This window comes from Ictidomys tridecemlineatus, chromosome 13, assembly GCF_052094955.1.
Source record: "Ictidomys tridecemlineatus isolate mIctTri1 chromosome 13, mIctTri1.hap1, whole genome shotgun sequence".
In the NCBI taxonomy this organism is placed as follows: Eukaryota; Metazoa; Chordata; class Mammalia; order Rodentia; family Sciuridae; genus Ictidomys; species Ictidomys tridecemlineatus.
This window is the reverse complement of record NC_135489.1, coordinates 98775824-98794273: the sequence shown is the minus strand read 5'-3', so window position 1 is coordinate 98794273 and position 18450 is coordinate 98775824. Positions and strand designations below refer to the sequence as shown.

General features: G+C 49.9%; 1 protein-coding gene across 2 annotated transcripts in view; it reads right to left on the bottom strand.

Annotated features, from left to right (window-relative positions):
* Window positions 1-18450, bottom strand: part of Syk (spleen associated tyrosine kinase) — an 85381-nt gene that overhangs the window by 41323 nt on the left and 25608 nt on the right. For both annotated transcript variants that reach the window (XM_078030669.1, XM_078030670.1), the window contains exons 2-3: window positions 3126-3587; window positions 1628-1788 (exon numbers count right to left, since the gene is read on the bottom strand). In XM_078030669.1, the coding sequence (XP_077886795.1) occupies window positions 1628-1788; window positions 3126-3539 (575 nt within the window). In that variant the 5' untranslated portion in view covers window positions 3540-3587. The remainder of the gene's footprint in view (window positions 1-1627; window positions 1789-3125; window positions 3588-18450) is intronic.

Here is an 18450-nt window from a genome sequence, read left to right as displayed (position 1 = left end):
TCGGGCCCATGTAGGGTGCAAACACTTTTTTCAGCAACAGGTAACTTTGAGAAATAAAATGTGCTCCATGGTTATTTCCCAAAGAGTCTAAGAACAGGTCCTCTTAGCAAAGAGCCAGAAGGCCTTGTCTCTGGGTCTTGTCCCTCGGGCACTCAGTACATGAAGAATGCAGTCCTGTGCCATGTGTGTTGGAAATCATTGCAGAGGAAATGGAAAAAGTCCAAACTGAGAAAATGAGCTTCCAGGTGTCTACACGGAGGGCAAACACCGTTTCTTCTGCACACCATCAGTGCCAGCGGCGGGCTGCATCACCCTGAAAGTCACAATCTGACACCATGCATCTCAGCCTGGGCTACTCTTTTATTTTTTTAAGTTTGTGTTTAAAATCATTTTAAAAAATCAGAACCATGAGAAAGATTCTTTAAATAGGTGGATACTCAGGGAATACACTTCTGTTTCTAGAAAAAGTTGACAGAGTCTGCCCGGCGTTCATCAATGTGCCTGACCACGAGATTACCTCACTGTTTCTGGTTCAGTTTCTGAGGCAAGAATGGGGTCCTCTGTGGTCCCCGGGAAGCATCTCTGTTGGGAATACTGAGTTGTGACAAACACACAGGAGCCTTCTCTCTGCCAGCAACCCTCTGCCCTTTCATCTTGCCAGAGCACCTGGGGAGACAGGTGCTTTCAGCCCAAAACAGATCTCAGCCTTTCTGGACCATGACTCCACCCAGCTGGCCCACTCCTCCAAGGCCCTTCTCAAATTCAGGTTTACACTGACCCAATAAAGACCACGAGCAACAGAACCCAGGATTCATACCTTCTGATGTTTGAGATTATAAAGCTGAAGTCCGCAAACCCATTCTGATTAAATAGCTATAATCACTGTTTATATAGACTACGCCCAGGAATCTTTTTGGAAACAAAAAAGAAAAAATCTACCCTGTTAGCACTTAGTTCCAAGAAAAAAATAGAAGTCCAGTCTGAGGTTGGGGGTGGGAGGATCTGAAGGAACAGATTTCTGTTTGCCTTTCTGTTCCATGATCACAGACATTGTCTGTGCTCCCCATATTTGCCATGAGAAGTGGAATTCAGGTTGATCCTCTCTGAGCTGAAAATCTGAAATGTTCCAAAATCTGAAACTTGGGAGCTTGAACATGTTACCAGAAGTGCAAAACTTCACGCCTGGTCTTACGTAATGGGTCAGAATGGGCGCACCGAAAATACCATCTGAGATTCTCTTATACAACCTGACACAATGTGTATTTCCCAAGATATTTCCAAAATTAGAAAAAAAAATATCAGAAATCCAAGGCACTTCTGGCCTCAAGCATTTTGGATAAGGATTATTCAACTGTCTGTGGCTGAACGCCATTTTCTTTAAACATGGAGTCCCTCTACACCCAAGAAGGGTGTGCACTTCAGGGACACACCAGGCAAAACACCCGGGGTCACGGTTAATAGTTTAATATGAAGTGTCCTTAGGACAGGTCAGCACATGCGTCACCAGATGAAAACATGTGACCCCTTCCTGGGGTCACATGGAGTCTACTCACGGGGAAGCGAGTTCCCCTTAACTGTCCAAGCAAGCCCAGAGGTAGAAGGTGAGGGGAACAGACATAACACTTACAAAAATTTTCCATTCGTCTTGGATCCTATCAGGACAATCTGCTCAGATTCGTCCCGAGAGATGTTCCCATGGAACCAGGGCATCTTTTCGTGGGCCGTGGTGGCGATCAGCTTCTCCAGCTGGGGCTTCTGGCTGATGATGGCCTGTTCCAGAGCCTGGCCCTGTGTGACCAGGGAGAGAGAATGAGCCACACCAGGTAGGAATGGGGAAAAAACCACACAAGCCCTGTCTGATGTGTGGTGAGCTCCAATGTGGCCAAGGAGGATCAGATCCCATCCATCCAATCATTTATTCATTCAGAAAAAAACAAACGGTAGGATCTTGAGGGTGCCTTAAATACCTTCAAGTGTATAAATAAGAAAGATGTTTTGGAAGAGAGAGTTTGGCCTTTTCAAAACCAGACAAAACGTTGAATACCACCTGGTACAAACACCGAGGCCCAGGAAACCAAATCATCCACTAGGTAGACAGTTCTATGATAGAACCCGGTTATTCCAAGAAGGTCTTAGGTCAAGAAGCCCTAAGAGGTGAACCAGGAAGGCACCTGAGGTGTCCGGTCCCCTTTACCTAGTTACACTGGGCACCTCACTGACCCTGTACCTGTAGGAAGCGTCATCACAGGAAGCACAGGGGAAAACTCTTGCCCCTGTGGGCAAAGCGAGATGGAAACCAAAGATGGAAAACTTGGCGGAGAGCCTAGTGAATCAACTACCTTGTCTTTCTCAGAGGGAAAGAAACCAATCTTTTCAAGAGTTACTAACGAAGAAGCCAGTGTTTGGATTTGCATTAATCAAGAAAAACCCAAGAAGTAAAAATAAAAATAAAACCACCCCAAATGTGTCGCTGAGAAGAGCAGGGAGGGTGAGTAAGAATGTGGACACCTTTGCCAACTTTCCAGAGGCAGACTCTTGTGCATGTGTCCAAATTAAACACAAGCCTCCTCTGCCGTGGCAAACCTGGCCTCTTGGGCTTTGTACCAGAGGTATTGCAATGCAGCTTAGTGTTGGCATAGAGTGATATCATGAGCAGCAGTATTTATAACTGATAAAAGGGTTCATCAGTGGATACTAGTTACATAAATCATCGTGCCCAGTGGGCAATGCCCGGTGGCCAAGGAAAGGGTGGGGCAGCTATGTGTGTGTGAGACAGAACGTTCAGCGAGAGACAGTAAGAAGCTGTAAATGCAAGGGCCAATTGTTGTGCATGGCAGGACCCTGTTAGGTAAATATCAATGTCTCTTTGAAAAGTCCCTCCATGAACTTGGTGGCAACATCTCCTGTAGTGCAGAAAGCCACATCCCGGGCATGAAGTTTCCCTGCCTCAGCGGTGGGTAGAAAGGAGGAACGGGAGTCTTCCTAGAGTCAGCCGCTTTTTGGCTAACATTAATGGTCAAGGAGTTGGGTGCTCGTCTGGGCACACGAGGTTTGCATGTCCTGGGGACATCTGTGTGGGACCCCAGGTTCCCATGAACACAGGTGCAGGTCCCACCGAGACCCACCTGCAGGTTCCATGTCTGCTTCACATATTCCCTGATGAGGTTCTCCTTCAGGTCCTCGAAGGGCCCCGTCTTGGGCTGCACTCCGGGGGGCCGGTTGAAGGGTTTTGTGAGAAGGCAGATGAGGCCATCGGATTCCTGCGAGTGGTACTGGCAGAGGTCCGCCGGGCTGCTGTGGTTCCTGCCACCCGAGATGGCGTAGGTGCCGTTGATCTCCCTCTCGATGGTGTAGTGGTGTGCCTTCCTGCCGTGAGCCACCGACAGGGCAAAGCCACCCAGGTAATTGCGACTCTGACGCAGCAGGTAGAGTCCATCTGTCATGCCCCCCTGGACCAGGTAGTCTTCGGCCTCCTCCCGAGTGATGTTGCCAAAAAAGAAGGGCAGGTGGTTGGCGCTCTCTGCTGGGCTGTTGGCCATGCCTGCGCCGTCTCCTCAGGAAGGGACGGGGCCCAGGCAGGGAGACACCTGGGGACAAGACAGAGATGAGAAGACTGCAGTGAGCAACTCAAGCTGCGAGAAATGTGGGCTGAATCCCCCTGAACCCTTGCCAGCTGGAGACAGGTCCTCCCAGCTCAGAATGGAGGTGCTTCCCTCTCTGGACTTCCCATCGCGCACTGTCCTTTCTGCTCACACGACTTACGGTTCCCACCCGCCCTCTGCAGAATTAACCCCAATCACAGCCTTTGGCCAAAGTCACCAAATTCACTTTTTTTTTTTTTTTTTTTTTTTTGTGGGGGACAAAAAATTTTAAGAAGAAACCTACTAAAAAAGAGAAGCACACAGAAGTGTCATTGCAAAACAGGCTCAGGCACTCCCCGTGTGGGTGGACGGCAGCACCCAGGAGCGGAGACCCACACAAGCGTAAAGCCGGGGTTGCTTTGGAGATGGCGACGATTTTTTATTTTTGCAGGGCGCGTTGCCAGTGAAGATGCTGCTGAACTCCTTTCCTCTCTTTTTTTTTAATATTTATTTTTCAGTTCTCGGCGGACACAACATCTTTGTTGGTATGTGGTGCTGAGGATCGAACCCGGGCCACACGCATGCCAGGTGAGCACACTACCGCCTGAGCCACATCCCCAACCCTCCTTTCCTCTCTATCTGAACTCAGAGGTGACTCCAGATAGCCCCCGGGGGAGTTGAAATCCAGAGAGCAGCCATGGGGGCCTCATCTGTGACCATGGAACACTGTCCCCTCCTGTCACCACAGGCCCCCCACCCGTGGTCTGGGGTGGAGACCAGGCAGCAGCTGCCTGAGGCACCCAAGCCACATCCTCCTGCAGTTTTCTGGAGCGTGGGAACAGTATGCCCCGACCCACTCCACTCCACTCCATCGCCTCCCTTTGTCACATGGCTTCCCAGGTGACCAGGGCGCCTCCAACGCATGGGTGATAGATAGTACAGGCTCACAGCTACAAGGACATCTGAGCAGGAAGGTACTGCCCCCCGGTGCCAGCACACACTGCAGAGGGGAAATGGAGCTGCAAACAAAGGTGATGGATTGACGGATTGATTGATACCAGGGACTGAATCCAAGGGTGCTCAACCACTGAGCCGCATCCCCAGCACTTCAGTGGATTTTAGAGACAGGGTCTCTGAGTCGCTTAGGGACTTGCTAAATTTCTGAGGTTGGCTTTGAATCTGCAACCCTCCTGCCTCAGCCTCCTGAGCCACTATGATTCCAGGCATTCACTACTGCACCTGGTGCAGATGCAGTTTTAACATGGAGCTTTGTAAATGAGAAGTCCAGGAGGTATCCACAGAGGCGTGTATTTTAAACTAAAGAGACTGGTCATGGAAGGAGACTATCCAGATGGCCTCACTGTTCATCTGGGGAGAAAGCACTGGCCCCTTCGTGTTCTCCAGACTCCACACACACACATACCACACACACATCACATGCACATATATGACATACACACTGCACCACATACACAGGTACCCTACAAATACACCAAACCCACACACAACCCACAAACACAACACGCATGTCATGCACATCACCCATACACCACCCCCACATCATACACACTCCATAAACATGCCACATATCACATATTCACCACACAACATACACACATCATATACATGTCACAGACTTCACACACACAACAGACAACACACACACCTACAACACAACACACCACACACATATACACATCAACCATCAAATTCAAACAGACAACACACCACACCTACAACACAATACACCACTCACATACACATATCAACCATCATTCACACAACATACACATCACAATCACACATCATGTATACATGTGTCTTACATACACACATCATACAACATACATACAACGCAAACACCATACACACCACTCATCACCAAACATGCTCCACGCAGCACAATTGCACACATACCACACACATCACATCCCACACATCGCATACATACACATCACATACACATATATACACATACTACACACATAACACACTCTATACACACCATACACACATCATCCAAACCCTACATCACATGTACATGCCTGCACCACATGCCACATCATATCCACTGACTGCATCACATATACACACACACCCCACGTGATACATAGCAGGCCCCCACGTGATTACACGAAACAACCCCTTGGGATGTGGACTGTCCTCGACTTGGCTGCACAGCACAGGACACCACCTGATGCAGTCACTGAGTTTTCTCTGGACAGTACCCTCACTCAGTGGCCCTGCAGAGACGGGGGTGTGGTCCAGGGTGATAAGCTGCACAGTCATTGTTTTGCTGGCTTTTCATAGTATTTGACTGTTAACGTCTGGTTTTTCTTGGTCCGACAAGTTTCTAAGAATTTAAGGCACAGTCTGACTTGTTCTCAGGTTGAGGGTGCTCTTAAGGAGGGGACGTCTGGTGAGACCGAGTGTCTTTTGGGAGGTGCATCTCTTCTGACTCTTCCCCTCCCTGGTTCTCTCGCCGTGGTGTCTGCCCAGGCTCGGCCCCGCCCCTCAGTCCTCTCTTGTCACACTCCACACTTTTCTGGCCAGGGGTGCTGGGCCTGTAGGGCCTGGACTGTCCCTCCTGCCTCCTTTCACCCTGCAGGCTGTCCTGCTGTGCTGCTGTTCCCGCCATCTTGGGGAGGCCACAGCGTCCATCTGCTGCCTGCCCACATGTGGATCCCCTGGCAGTGCCCAGCAAGGGACACAGGGGACCTTGTGCAGTCTTGTGTTCTCCCAGGAGTGACTCCCAAGGGCTGTGTGCATGGTCCTCACCCTGCACCACGACAGGCTTCACCTGCAGCTGCTGACCTTCACCTCTGACCCCACGCACCCTGACCGTACACCTCCTCCCACGGCCTCCCTCCTGTGCGCACAGACTGTGCCCCTCCAGGCTGCCAGTGCCCCTGCCATGAGGCTCACTCTGGGCATCCCATCCTCGGCTCTCTGAACCTCACCAGGGCTGCCGCGGACACCCCCCCTTTCCTGGGCCCACTTCACGCCCCCTGTGGCCTCCCCACACCCCTGACCACTCTCACCTGTCCTCACAGAAGTACCTCATGTGCCCCTTGCTGTGTGACTGTCCCTGATTGCTCATACCCCCTCCAGGTCCCCATGTCCCTCTTCAGGTAGCTTCAGTCCACCAAGAGCTCCAACTAAATAACTTTTTAAAGGAACGATATTTTAAATGAAATGCTAACAACCATCTTTTGATCCATATAAATCAGAACCTCATTTTCTTTGAAAGTTCACTGGTTTCTTAGTAATAGCTCCACTCTGCAGGTGATTCGGCCTGAATCTCAGGTTCAAGTGCATCGACAGAAGACAGAGCAGGTTGTCACAAGGTCCTGGGGTCCTCTAGAGGCCCTGTGAGGTATAAGTCCTTTATAGCTCATTTTGGTTTTGTTTATTTCATTTCTAATAATATCCGTGGCATGGTGTGATGTTTTGACACATGTGTAAAATGTGCACTGATCAAATCCGGGTAATCGGCGTATCCACGTCAGTTATCCTCTGTTTGTGGTGGAAACTTTCAAAACCCCCTTATTTTACAATGTACAACACCCTGTTGACAGTCACTGTGCTGATAAGCTTTTTGTTGCTGTGACAAAAATGCCTGAGAAGATAAACCTCGAGGAGGAAAGGTTTACTTCGGCTTCTTGTTTGCAGGTGTCAGTCCCTGGTCACCTGACTCTGTCACTATGGACCCACAAAGAGGTGGCACACCGTGGTGGATGTGCGTGGTGGAGAAGAGGTTGCCGCTCCACGGTGGCCAGCAAGGAGAGAGAGGGGGGGACGAGAACTGCTCTCCGCTGTTTTCCACGCGCACTCCCAGCCTCTGTGGCAGACTCCAGGAGCTCCCCCTTCCCACCAAGCCTGGGTCCTGGCCCCGACGGGGGAGCCCGCCACACACCTGCCGTGAGCCTTCTTCCCGCGTGCCCGTGACCTCGACCATGGTCCCCGTCGCTGCTGCTTACACACTCTGCTCACCGCCTCCCCAGAGTTCAAGGTCACTTCCCCTGGGGGTCCTTTTCTCAGTGCCACTCAGAGCGCACTCGGTGTTTTCTGTTAATTCAACTTTGCCAGTTATTTTTCTCCATGTGTAGGACCAGTTTTTTGTTTTTTTTAACAGTAGAAAATTGAGAAAAAAAAAAGACCTTTCGTTACAACTGGACGGGGGGGGGGTGACATCACATGATCCCCAGCAAGGCCCTCCAATACCTGTGCCCCTCAGCCTACCAGACCCTGCGCCTCAGCACACACCTGTGCAGGTCGCTCTTCAGCAGAAATGGTTTTCAGGTGCCAGGTGAGCCCCTGAAAAACAGAATTCCGTGCTCTATTGGAGCCTTTTCACGATGCAGGTTAAATGTGCCCTTAGGAATAGAAAAATGATTTTTAACGTGGAACAACTGTCCATGCTTCCCTGGGTCGCGTCTCTCCCTGCTCTACTTAGTTTTTCCCTACAGCCAATCCCCGTCAGGTGACAGCCCTTTAACACACCCTCATTGATGGTCACATCTGAGTCTATCTTCTTCCCCCCTACAGAGGGCCAGCTCTAGGAGGTCAGAATAGGGAAGCCTCCGTCCACTGCCAGGTCTCCTGGTCCTAAGCTCCTAGCACATGGTGGGTGGTCAGGAAACGCAGGTGGATTAATGGACACCCATCCCTGCACTGAGCTCCTGACCTGCATGCCGGCTCCCTATCATCCCTTGGGTATCTAAGAGGCAATTCGACCTGCGAGACCCGAGAAGGGCTTTCCATTCCTCATGCCTAGAACCTCACCAAATATACCACTCCCTCAGGCTCCGCACTTAGGAAATGACACCAACTACACCTGGTTGGTCAGGGTGAGGCCTAGAGACTGCAGGCGTCTTCCCTTCCTCCATTCTGCACATCTCAGGTCAGAAAAGAACCCGCTCCTACCAGAAGCACCGGGCGACGCTGGGGCAGGCTCCCCTCCCAGAGAGGCAGCAGCTCACGTGGGCACCGAGGTCCACCCATCGGCCAGAAGCCGCGGATCTACGAGGCCAGTCGAGCTGGTCTCCTGGGCTCTGTCCGCAGTCTTCCTTGAGCATACATCCCCGGGACTTGTGCCTCCCACCATCTCCCCAGGCTGTCTGCCCGGGAAGCAGCAGCCGCCATCTGTCAGGTGAGGGCATCTGCTCTGGCCCTGGCTTTGGGCCTGTGCTCCTGGTTGTCTGTTCCTACTCACAGGTCCCAACTTGTGGACGTATCCGTCCTGCAGCCACTTGGCTGGGACTTGGTTCTTGTGTGAGTCCATAGCTTCTCAGGGGGAAGGAACTGGCTCTTCCCGGTGAGGATCTGCCAGATGCTTCTGGCAGGAAAGGCTTCCTCATCTGATTCCCTGACTCTTCTCCAGCCCCAGTCTTCTTCCACGTGACCCCAGGACACAAAGCACACGCGCAGCTCTTTCCCCGTGTCTGCACACCCACAGGGGCTACTCCAAATCAACACATTCTCCTTCACCCGATATTTCACAAACTCCCATGTCCCAGTCGGCACCCTGACTTTGCCCACGTGATATCCTACTGCTAAAATCTTTCTTAAAAGTGCTGCCGAGCTGGGTGCAATGGCGCACACCCGTCATCCCAGCCACTCAAGAGGCTGAGGCAGGAGGATCTCAAGTTTGAGGCCCACCCCAGCAATTTAGCAAGACCCTGTCTGAAAATAAAATAAAAAGGGACTGCGGGGGTCCTGGGGTTGTGGCTCGGTGGTAAAGCGCTGGCCCAGCACGCGTGAGGCGCTGGGTTCAATCCCTAGCACCACCTAAAAAAACAAAAAAAAAACTAAATAAACAAAGTTATCGTGTCCATCTATAACTAAAAATATTTTTTAAAAAGAGGGATGGGGAATACAGTTGAGTGGTAAAGTGCCTCTAGATTCAATCCCAGTACCAAAAAAAAAAAGTGCCAAAAAAGTGCCACCGACTTTGACATTAACTGCCATCATCTCCCGGGTCTGTGCCTGGATGGCCCCAGCGGCCCAGCAGTCACACTGGGCTTCTGGAGGTTGAAGTTTCCCTTTCACATGTGGTCACAACACGTCCCCCGCCCTTTATTTACATAGTAAGGCAGCTGCATCCAGCCCACCACTCCCTCTGTTGGTTCCGTCTGTTTTTATCTGGCATCCCTCGTTGCAATTAGCGCAGAGTCCCGCAACCCAATCGCTCTCGACACTGGGTCTGGGCCCCTCTCGGCTCTGAGTGTGTCAGGGGCTGTGTGATTTACTGGAGTTTACAAGTTATTTAGGAAGGTCCCTGGCCTCTACCCACCAGATGCCAATAGAATCCCCTTCCCCAGTCATGACACCAAAATCATCCCCAGACATTGCCCAACCTTCTTTGGGGACAGAGATACCCACAGCTGGAAATCGCTGCGTTCGCTGCTGTGGCCTGACCACAGATCTCAAGTGTGCCTTCTAGGTTCTAGCTCTTTCACCAACAAATTAGAGGGAGAAGCGACCCTGATCTACTCTGTTAGCATCACCACTCACGAGCAGAGGCTGGGGAGGGTTGGAAAGGCGTGGAGTCCCATGGGAGTGGTGCCTGCTGGCCCAGATGGAGGCGAGGTCATGGGCACAGAGCAGAGGCTGGGACATGGAAAGGCTGGTGTCCCATCCCGGCTCCACGTGACCTGGGCACCTTAGTGTCACAGATCTTCACCTGTGATAGACCAAAGTCACCAAAATAAGTGGCAGCAATGAGCTGGTGGGCCTGCAAATTGGTGCAATCATGGCGATTCCTCAAACAATTAAGAATGGAACCATCATTTGACCCAGCTATCCCACCCCACTTTTAACTCCTTTGGTATATATATATATATATATATATATATATATATATATATATATACACACACACACACACACACACACCAAAGGAGTTAAAGTCAGCACACTACAGTGAAGCAGCCACATCAATGTGTACAGCAGCACAATTCACAATAGCTAAGTTATGGAACCAACCTAGATGCCCTTTCAACAGATGAATGGGTAAGGAAAATGTGTTATATATACGTAGTGGAATATTACTCAGCCATAAATAAGAATGACTTTATGACATTCACTGGTGAATGGATGGATCTGGAGTGAAATAAGCCAACCCCCCCCCAAAAAAAACAAAAGCCAAAGGTTCTCTCTGATATGTGGATGCTAACACACAATAAAGAAAGGGGGAGAATAGAAGTTCAGTGGATTAGACAAAGGGGAACGAAGGGAAGGGAGGGGGTAGGAATAGGAAACACAATGGAATGAACTGGACATAACATTCCTTTGTTCATCTATGAATTCAACACAGTGAAGTTCTGCATCATGTACATCCACAAGACTAGGATCCTAATTAGAAGAGGATATACCCCATGCTTGTATGAATATGTCCAAATAGACTCTATTATCATGTCTAAGAACAAATAAATAAATAAATAAGTGTCAGCAGTGAGTGGAGAACACGGAGGTTGCCCAGGACCATTGGTACCTCGTGAGTGGAAGTGGGGAATGGAGAAGGATCAGGTCATGGTGGGATGCAGAAGAGAAGGGAATAGAAAACCCGACACTTGGAAGGAGGGTGTGTGTGTGTGAGTGTGTGTGCGTGTGTGTGTGTGCACTTGTCCAAGAGAGAGAGACAAGACACACTCACATGACCATGGTGGACAGCCATAAGAGGCCTGGGATCAACCATAGACTGTGATTCCCTCCCACAAAGACTCCCTTGGGCCAGTCGGGTGCCATCAGGCTTCATTCCACACAGGACACACTGTGAGGGGTTGGATCTAGAAAGGAATCACATGTGTTTTCCCAGGGTCGGCTCTGTCTGCCCTGGCCCTGAGCGGCCCCACCAGCAGCCCACCCTGAACCTGTGGAAATGATTCCTGTGAATGGCGAGGAGTCCGTCTGTGTCTAATAAGCACCTGCATGTCTCCCCCGTGTTTTATTCCAAGCCCCCCGTATTGTTTTGTAACCGACTGACTCCACTGGATCTTCTCACTGGACGTCAGGAGTCCATTTCTCCAGTCCCAGAAATGAGTTGACTGTTTGACCTTTGTACTTGAAAACCTATTTAGATTGAGACCTGTCACTTGGGCAGCTCCATCTTGTCAGGGAGCGACTTTACAGATGGAGAGCCATAGCCTCACACCCGCTGTCGTGAGCATAATATTTCATGGACTCTGAGCTGCTGTTTTTAAGGGCACTGTAAGTAGATTAGGCACAGATCCAAAAGGCAGGTGCAAGGTCATCCAGAACGCATGACTCCAGTGGAAGGGATTCCGTCTCCCGCAGAGGAGTCGCCAGCATGAATGCTACACGGTGAATAGGGGCACAGCTCCTCAGGCCCACCAGACACCTGCCCAACGCACTCCCTGGCCCACTTCATGTCATAACTTTTCTTTTATTTTCTTGTCTGTGTTCTCCAATGTCACAAGAACTGACATTCCATTAGAGTGAATAAGCTTACCGTTTTGTTTCCTGCTCCCCAGAATAGAGGCTACCTTCACCGTGGGTCTCTACCCTGCAAAGTTTGTGGGAGAGTTCAAGTGTCTCTTTGGGAGGCAGCTTCCAAGATGGCACCCAGTGAGCCTCACCTGGTGTCCACACCCTCACACCTCCATTGGCTGACCTTGGAATGATGTGTGGAATGTCTGAGGCTGATCCATAAAAAGCCTTTGTAGTTTCCCCTCCGTCTAGCATGATAAAATAGGGCTACTCAAGTGGATTGCTCACCCTTGGGGAAGAGAGACGCCATGTTGTAAGGATGCTCAAGCAGTGCTCTGGGGAGGCCCGTGTGGAAAGAAACTGAGGCGTCAGCCAACAGTCAGCATGGGCTTGCCAGCCATGGGAACCATCTTGGAGGAGGCTCCTCCAGCCCCCCTCAAACCTTTAAATGAGATTGCAGCCCAGGTCACTGCAGCCCTATGGAGACCCTGAGTCAGGCCAGCTCTCTCAAACACCTGATCACAAGTGTGATGAGAGAAAACAGAGGTTGAGTAGGCCTTACCCCAAATTATTGGGAATGGAATTGTTTCAAATTTTGGATTTTTAAAAAATTGGAATATTTTTATATACCTAACCAAGAAGAATTTTGGGGGATGAGACCCAAGATAAACACGAAAATTCATTTGTGCTTTATATACACCTTATACACATAACCTGAAGGCAGTTTAATAGAATAACTTTAATGATTTTATGCATAATACAGAATTTCACAGTATGGAATTTTCTATTTGCGGTGTCATATCGGTACTCAAATTTTCAGATTTTGGAGCATTTTGAATTTTGGATTTTTGAATGAGGTGCTCTCAACCTTTAAATGATTGCTATAGTTTTAATCAACTAAGTTCAGGGCAATTTGCTAGGTAGCAACAGACACCTAACACAGTAAGTGCCATGGGGGTGGGGGACAGAAGCAACCATTGCTTGATTGATATATAAAGGAGTTATTGATAAACGAGACCTAAAGCCAGGGAGACTGAGGATAAAAACTCCTGGCAGAGCCAGGACAAGCCTTTCTGGTATTGAAGAGGTGAGGAAAGGTAGTCGGAGGTCAGGAAGAGGAGAGCTAAGCTGCATGAGCCCAGTATGGAAACGGCCAGCCTCATGCTATCTTCCTTCATCTCCAGGTCTCAGACCAGAGGACAGGACTGGCTCCCCAAATCCTGCAAGGGCCACAATCTTGAGCCCAGCACTTACAGATAATGGCAACCAGGAAGAAAGACGAGTCTCAAAGTTCAGATTAACTCACTGTCACTAACATCATAACTTATAAAGCCTCAGAGTATCATTTCTTTCTCTATTTTCTCCTCTCTCCATTTCTTCAGTATTGATAATCTGGGTTCTATTCTCTTTTCATTTCATGCATGAGACAAAATACAGCGGTTTCCTGTTATGCATGGTAGTCATGTTCTACAGCATGTACAACAACACATTTGCAAATTCTGAACACTGCTCCTTAGGAAAATGCAAAGTTAAATTCTTGGGATCCTCCGGCTACATATTTATTTTCTTTTGGTACCGGGGATTGAACCTAGGGGTGCTTATTACTGAGCTATATCCCCAGCCTTTTTAATATTTATTTAGAGACAGGGTCTCTCTGAGTTGCTCAGGGCCTCACTAAGTTGCTGAAGCTGGCTTGGAACTTGCGATCCTTCTGCTTCGGCCTCCTGAGCTGCTGGGATTACCGTGCCACAGCGCCCGGCTGGCTGGTTACCTTTTTATCAGTTGATCAATATGTGACCTTTTATCAACTGTGTGTTTCCATTTGTAAAAAATGACTTCATATATATTGTTGATATATTAATAGGGGACTCAGGGCCACCAATACTGCAACTCATGTATAATAAAGCTGACCTTTTCATTCTGTAAAGCACATCTCAGACCCGACGCAGCACTTTAGCACTAGGCTTGGGACCATTTTCCACGGTGAAGTCACCCACAGAAAGCACAAAACTGCCCCCTCCAAAGTGGCCATAAAAAGACCAGGCAAAGGGACACCTGTTCACACCAGAATGGCGGAGACAAGAAGGCAGAGTGTCCCTTTATGCAACCCGAGGCAGAATGTCTCTTATTCAACCTGAGCGTGTGTGTCAGGAGATTTTTTTACCACCTTGCACATTTACACAAACGGTGGTAAAAGTACTGCTTTGATTTGGGGGTTTCAAGTACATATTAATGAACAGATCCACTGGTAAATCTGAAAGTCACAAGTAGTGAGCATTGACTCTAAGTAACTTCTGCACCCCCTCACTTTCCCTGAATCTCATTCACAAAAACATACCATTGTGCCTCAACGTTCTGGGAAAACCACTCCCCTCTGACGGTGTTCTTAAACACATTATTCTTGTTCTCTGAATCTGTCTAATTTCCAGCCTTTTCTAGCTTGACCGGGAAACAGCAGAGGAAACCTTTGTGGCCTTTTCTGAATGCCCTGTGTGTCCTTGTCACCTCAGGGCCTCAGACCTGTGGTGGGGGCTTCTGCTTTTCTTGAGACCACTGAAGCATGGCTCCTGCAGCTGCTAGCTTCCCCAGCCCCAGCCCCGTAACTTCTTGTAGCAAACATTTCCAACAGCACTTAGCCATGGAAAGCGGCTTGTTTTCCCATCTCTAGGCCGCAAGAGCACCTTGTATCATGTAGACGGTGGCAGAAGTAAAAGGTTCTCTGGGCAAACAGCAGCGAAGATGATTCTCTGATAAATCCATACCAGCGTGTATTAAGAGATGTGTGCCTTCCTGTCATGTGACAATTTTGCCTCCAAGAATTTAAGGAAACAATCTGACGTGGACAAAGATCTATTTATACAAGCGCTCATCCCTCTTGCATTGAATATGAGAAATACCCTCGCTGTCAAAAAATAAGGAATTAGTAAAAGCTAGTTATGGCACAGGCATCAAAGAGGATACTATCAAACCATTCAAAGCCATGTTTTCAAAGATCCTTAGTCATAAGCAAATGCTTTGCTACACTGCTTAAACCACAAACATCATGAATAATATGCAAAATAAAAAAATCCATACCATTTAGGGAAACAAAATCAGGAAGATGCAAATCTAGGTTTATCACACTCGAAACCACACAGCCACTCAAATGCAAAGTAGCCCTGTTCAGAGGCATCTGGGAATTTTCTTCATGGTTTGAAGCTGAGAAAATTGTTAAGATTTGGGTAAAAGGAAAAACTTCCTCTGTGGGTTACATTAATTTTCATAAGAAAGAGGAATGAGCTCAAGCTAAGAGACAGAATCAGTCTTGCAGGGCTGGTTAGGGATTGGCTGGTTAGCTATAGAGGAATGACCAAGCCAAGAGAGATGCTACAGGAATCATCCCCCACAGCACCTGCTTCCACAGACCACCACCCTCGACTAGTCTGCCCTGGGTGGGTGTTCACAGCTTTCTGTAGCAGGGTCTCACCATGCAGATGCAAACATGTTGTTACAAACCACGGGTTGCAACATGGAAGGAATGGAAATCAGAACACACTCGACCTGCATTCGCCCCTTGCCCACCTGGTGGGTATTTCACTGTGGATAAGTGGGACTGCCCTCTGGGAGACCACCATGCAGAGCCTGTCCCCAGCCTCTCTGCGGCCCACCTGATGCGTGCTCTCCCAAGAGGCAATCATGCTTCTCGTTCATTCTGCAGAGTGCACCCCTGTTTCTGCACCCGCAGGCAAGCACAGGGGACTCTTTAGAATACAGAGACCTCCCATTTCAAGAAACAAAAAGTAAGCTAGGCGTGGCCAGCCTGGCTTCCACTGTCCTTTGGAAATACGGGAGTTGCCATCCAAAGCTTCAAAACCAAATTCCTTTGCTGCACCTGCAGAACTTGGAAGCCCTGAAAATGCCAGGGCTGACGTGCCTCAGCTAACCTGCAGACCTCCTCAGACTCCACAGTGGAGGCTCCATCAGCTGGATGATATGCCTCCGTGTCCACACCGGTGGGTGTGAGCTCTCAGCACAGTTGGCTACAAATAAGCAACCAGCCCAATAAGGACCCTTACCCTGGGCAGAGAAGCGAGCAGGGGAGGACAAGGAAAGGCATCCACGGCAGGCTCATGCCTGAAGCAGGGGACCCAGGGAGACACCTCACCTGGGTGCCGGCTCTGGAGTTTCTCCACGCAGAGCCCACTTCACACAGGTGGGCTCCGGGGATGGGGAGGGGCACACAGGCGATGAGTCATTACAAAGAGCTGGGCTTTGTGAATGATTCAGTGGAGACTGGGTCAAGGCCAAGGTCAGACCTTAGCAAAGTCTGTCTCGCGCTCTGTGGAACAGAGGAGGACAGGGCCAGGCTTCTGCCAGTGGCCTGGGGCGTGCGTGGATCCTAAGCAAGAACAGCTCCCGGGTGAACTCCACCATCTACTGTGTCCCGGGAGCCACCTCATTGCCACTGTCCTCTGGGAGAGATACCAACACCTGGCAAGGCAGTGAGTTAAAGACTTCCTGCGGGACACGCCTGCTAGGTCTTGCTGGTCTTGTCTTGCCTGGGCAAAGCACCCAGGGAAGATAAATGTGGCAGTCCAGGTACAGAGCTCTCCTTGATCCCGCTCCAACCCCAACACCCCTGCGGGCAAGCGGCGGTCGGCAGAGGCACAGTCAGTAGACACGACATTTGTCTGACCCGCAGGTGCTGGGCAGAAGCCTCCAGCTTCCAGACCCTATTTTTACTTTTGCACTCCCTCCATGTCATTGGCACCAGCTGTACGGGGACCCTGTGGCTGCCACAAGAACCAAATTCCCTGATTTAAACCAAAGGGACACCCTGGACACACGTGTACTGAGAAACCTCCAGGGTTTTCCCGAGCACATATAAACTCATTTTTTCCCCCAACGATCAAAAATGATCATGGGAGATTCGTGATTGTGAAATATTCCCGAAGCCTCTGCGAGGGGCTTAGATCGCATAACTGTCCCTGTCGTAAACCCGGCAGGTACATGTATCCAGTGCTTAAAGGAAGGGGCAAAGGTCATACACGGGGACTGAAGAGTGGTTTAACCCCCTGGAGGGACGTGTCCCATGGGGAGAACACACAGGCACAGATGTGACCCACCATGGCCCCTCCTGGGCACAGCCACAGGAGCCCTGAGACCCCCGGGGGTCTCCTCCTGATTGGATTCCTGCCACTCGGACCTACCTTCCTTCCCTGGGTGGACACAGGAAGCCGGAGGGTCCCGGGCTGGAGACCAGACTGCATGGAACTCGGGGAGGCCGGAGGGCAGAGAGAGGACTTTACAAACCCGATGAGAGCTAAAGACAGGCCTGGGCAGGCCGGAGGGCTTCCTGCTGCCAGGAGGGGTGTGTGACAGGCCAGCGCCTTCCCCCAGCGTCCGCCTGAAAACACACCAGAAAGCAGAAGTGGGAGGGCCCCGGGTTGCGGGGCCTCTTTGAATTTCACCTTCAGAACCAAGTGCTGCCGGGAGGCCTGGACCCCACCCAAACAGAGGCCAGCCCAAGAGGGGGTCCAGGGACAGGTGTGGGCCTCTTCCCGACAGGCAGGAACCACGCTTTCCCGGGGGGGTTCCTGACAGAATGAGCTCTGTCTTAGGGTGCATCCACGTTTTCTTCTCCATCTCTTCTTTTTCTTTTTCATTTAACCTGAGCTCAAGGTTGAATAATCTGGTGGATGGATTTTATCGGGTTTCCCCTACTGTTTTCCTGTTTTCCGTTCCCGTGATTTCTGTCTTCATTTTAATTTGTTCCTTTTTTTGTTGGATGAAGCCTAATCTGCTTTTCTTCCCCCCTGTAGTTTCCTAAAGTGGAACTGTAGGCCATCAACTTTCCCTATTTCCTTTATCTAACGTAGGGCGATGGTTTGAGTGTGTCCCCAAAGGCCCATGTGCTACTGGGACGGATCCCCAGTGTGGTGTATTGACGTTGTGGGCCTTTAAGAGGCGGGGCCTCGTATGTGGTAATGGGTTCCCAGGCACCACCCTTGGACGAGATTGATGTCAATCTCAGAGGAGTGAGCCAGGTCTCCAGGAACTGGATGAGCGACTTTGAGAATGGGGTGTTGTAAAAGTGGTCTCTTCCACAGGTGCTCACAATGTGGTCACCTTCTGATGCCCTCTGCCAGGCTACGATGCAACACGAGGCCCTCGCCAGACATAGCTGCCTGAACTGGGACTTTTCAGCCCCCCACACAGTGAGCCAAAACAAACCTCTTTCCTTTATAAAGCACCTGCTCTCTGGTATTTTGTTCTGGCAACACAAGATTGACTAAGACATATGCACTTCCTGGTATAACTTTTTCTCCACAGCATGTGTATGTTGCATCCCCCCACACTTTCATAAGTTATATTTTAATTTTTGTGCATTTCAAAAGATTTTAAGAGTTCTTTTGAGGCTTCTTTGATCTGAAGGGTA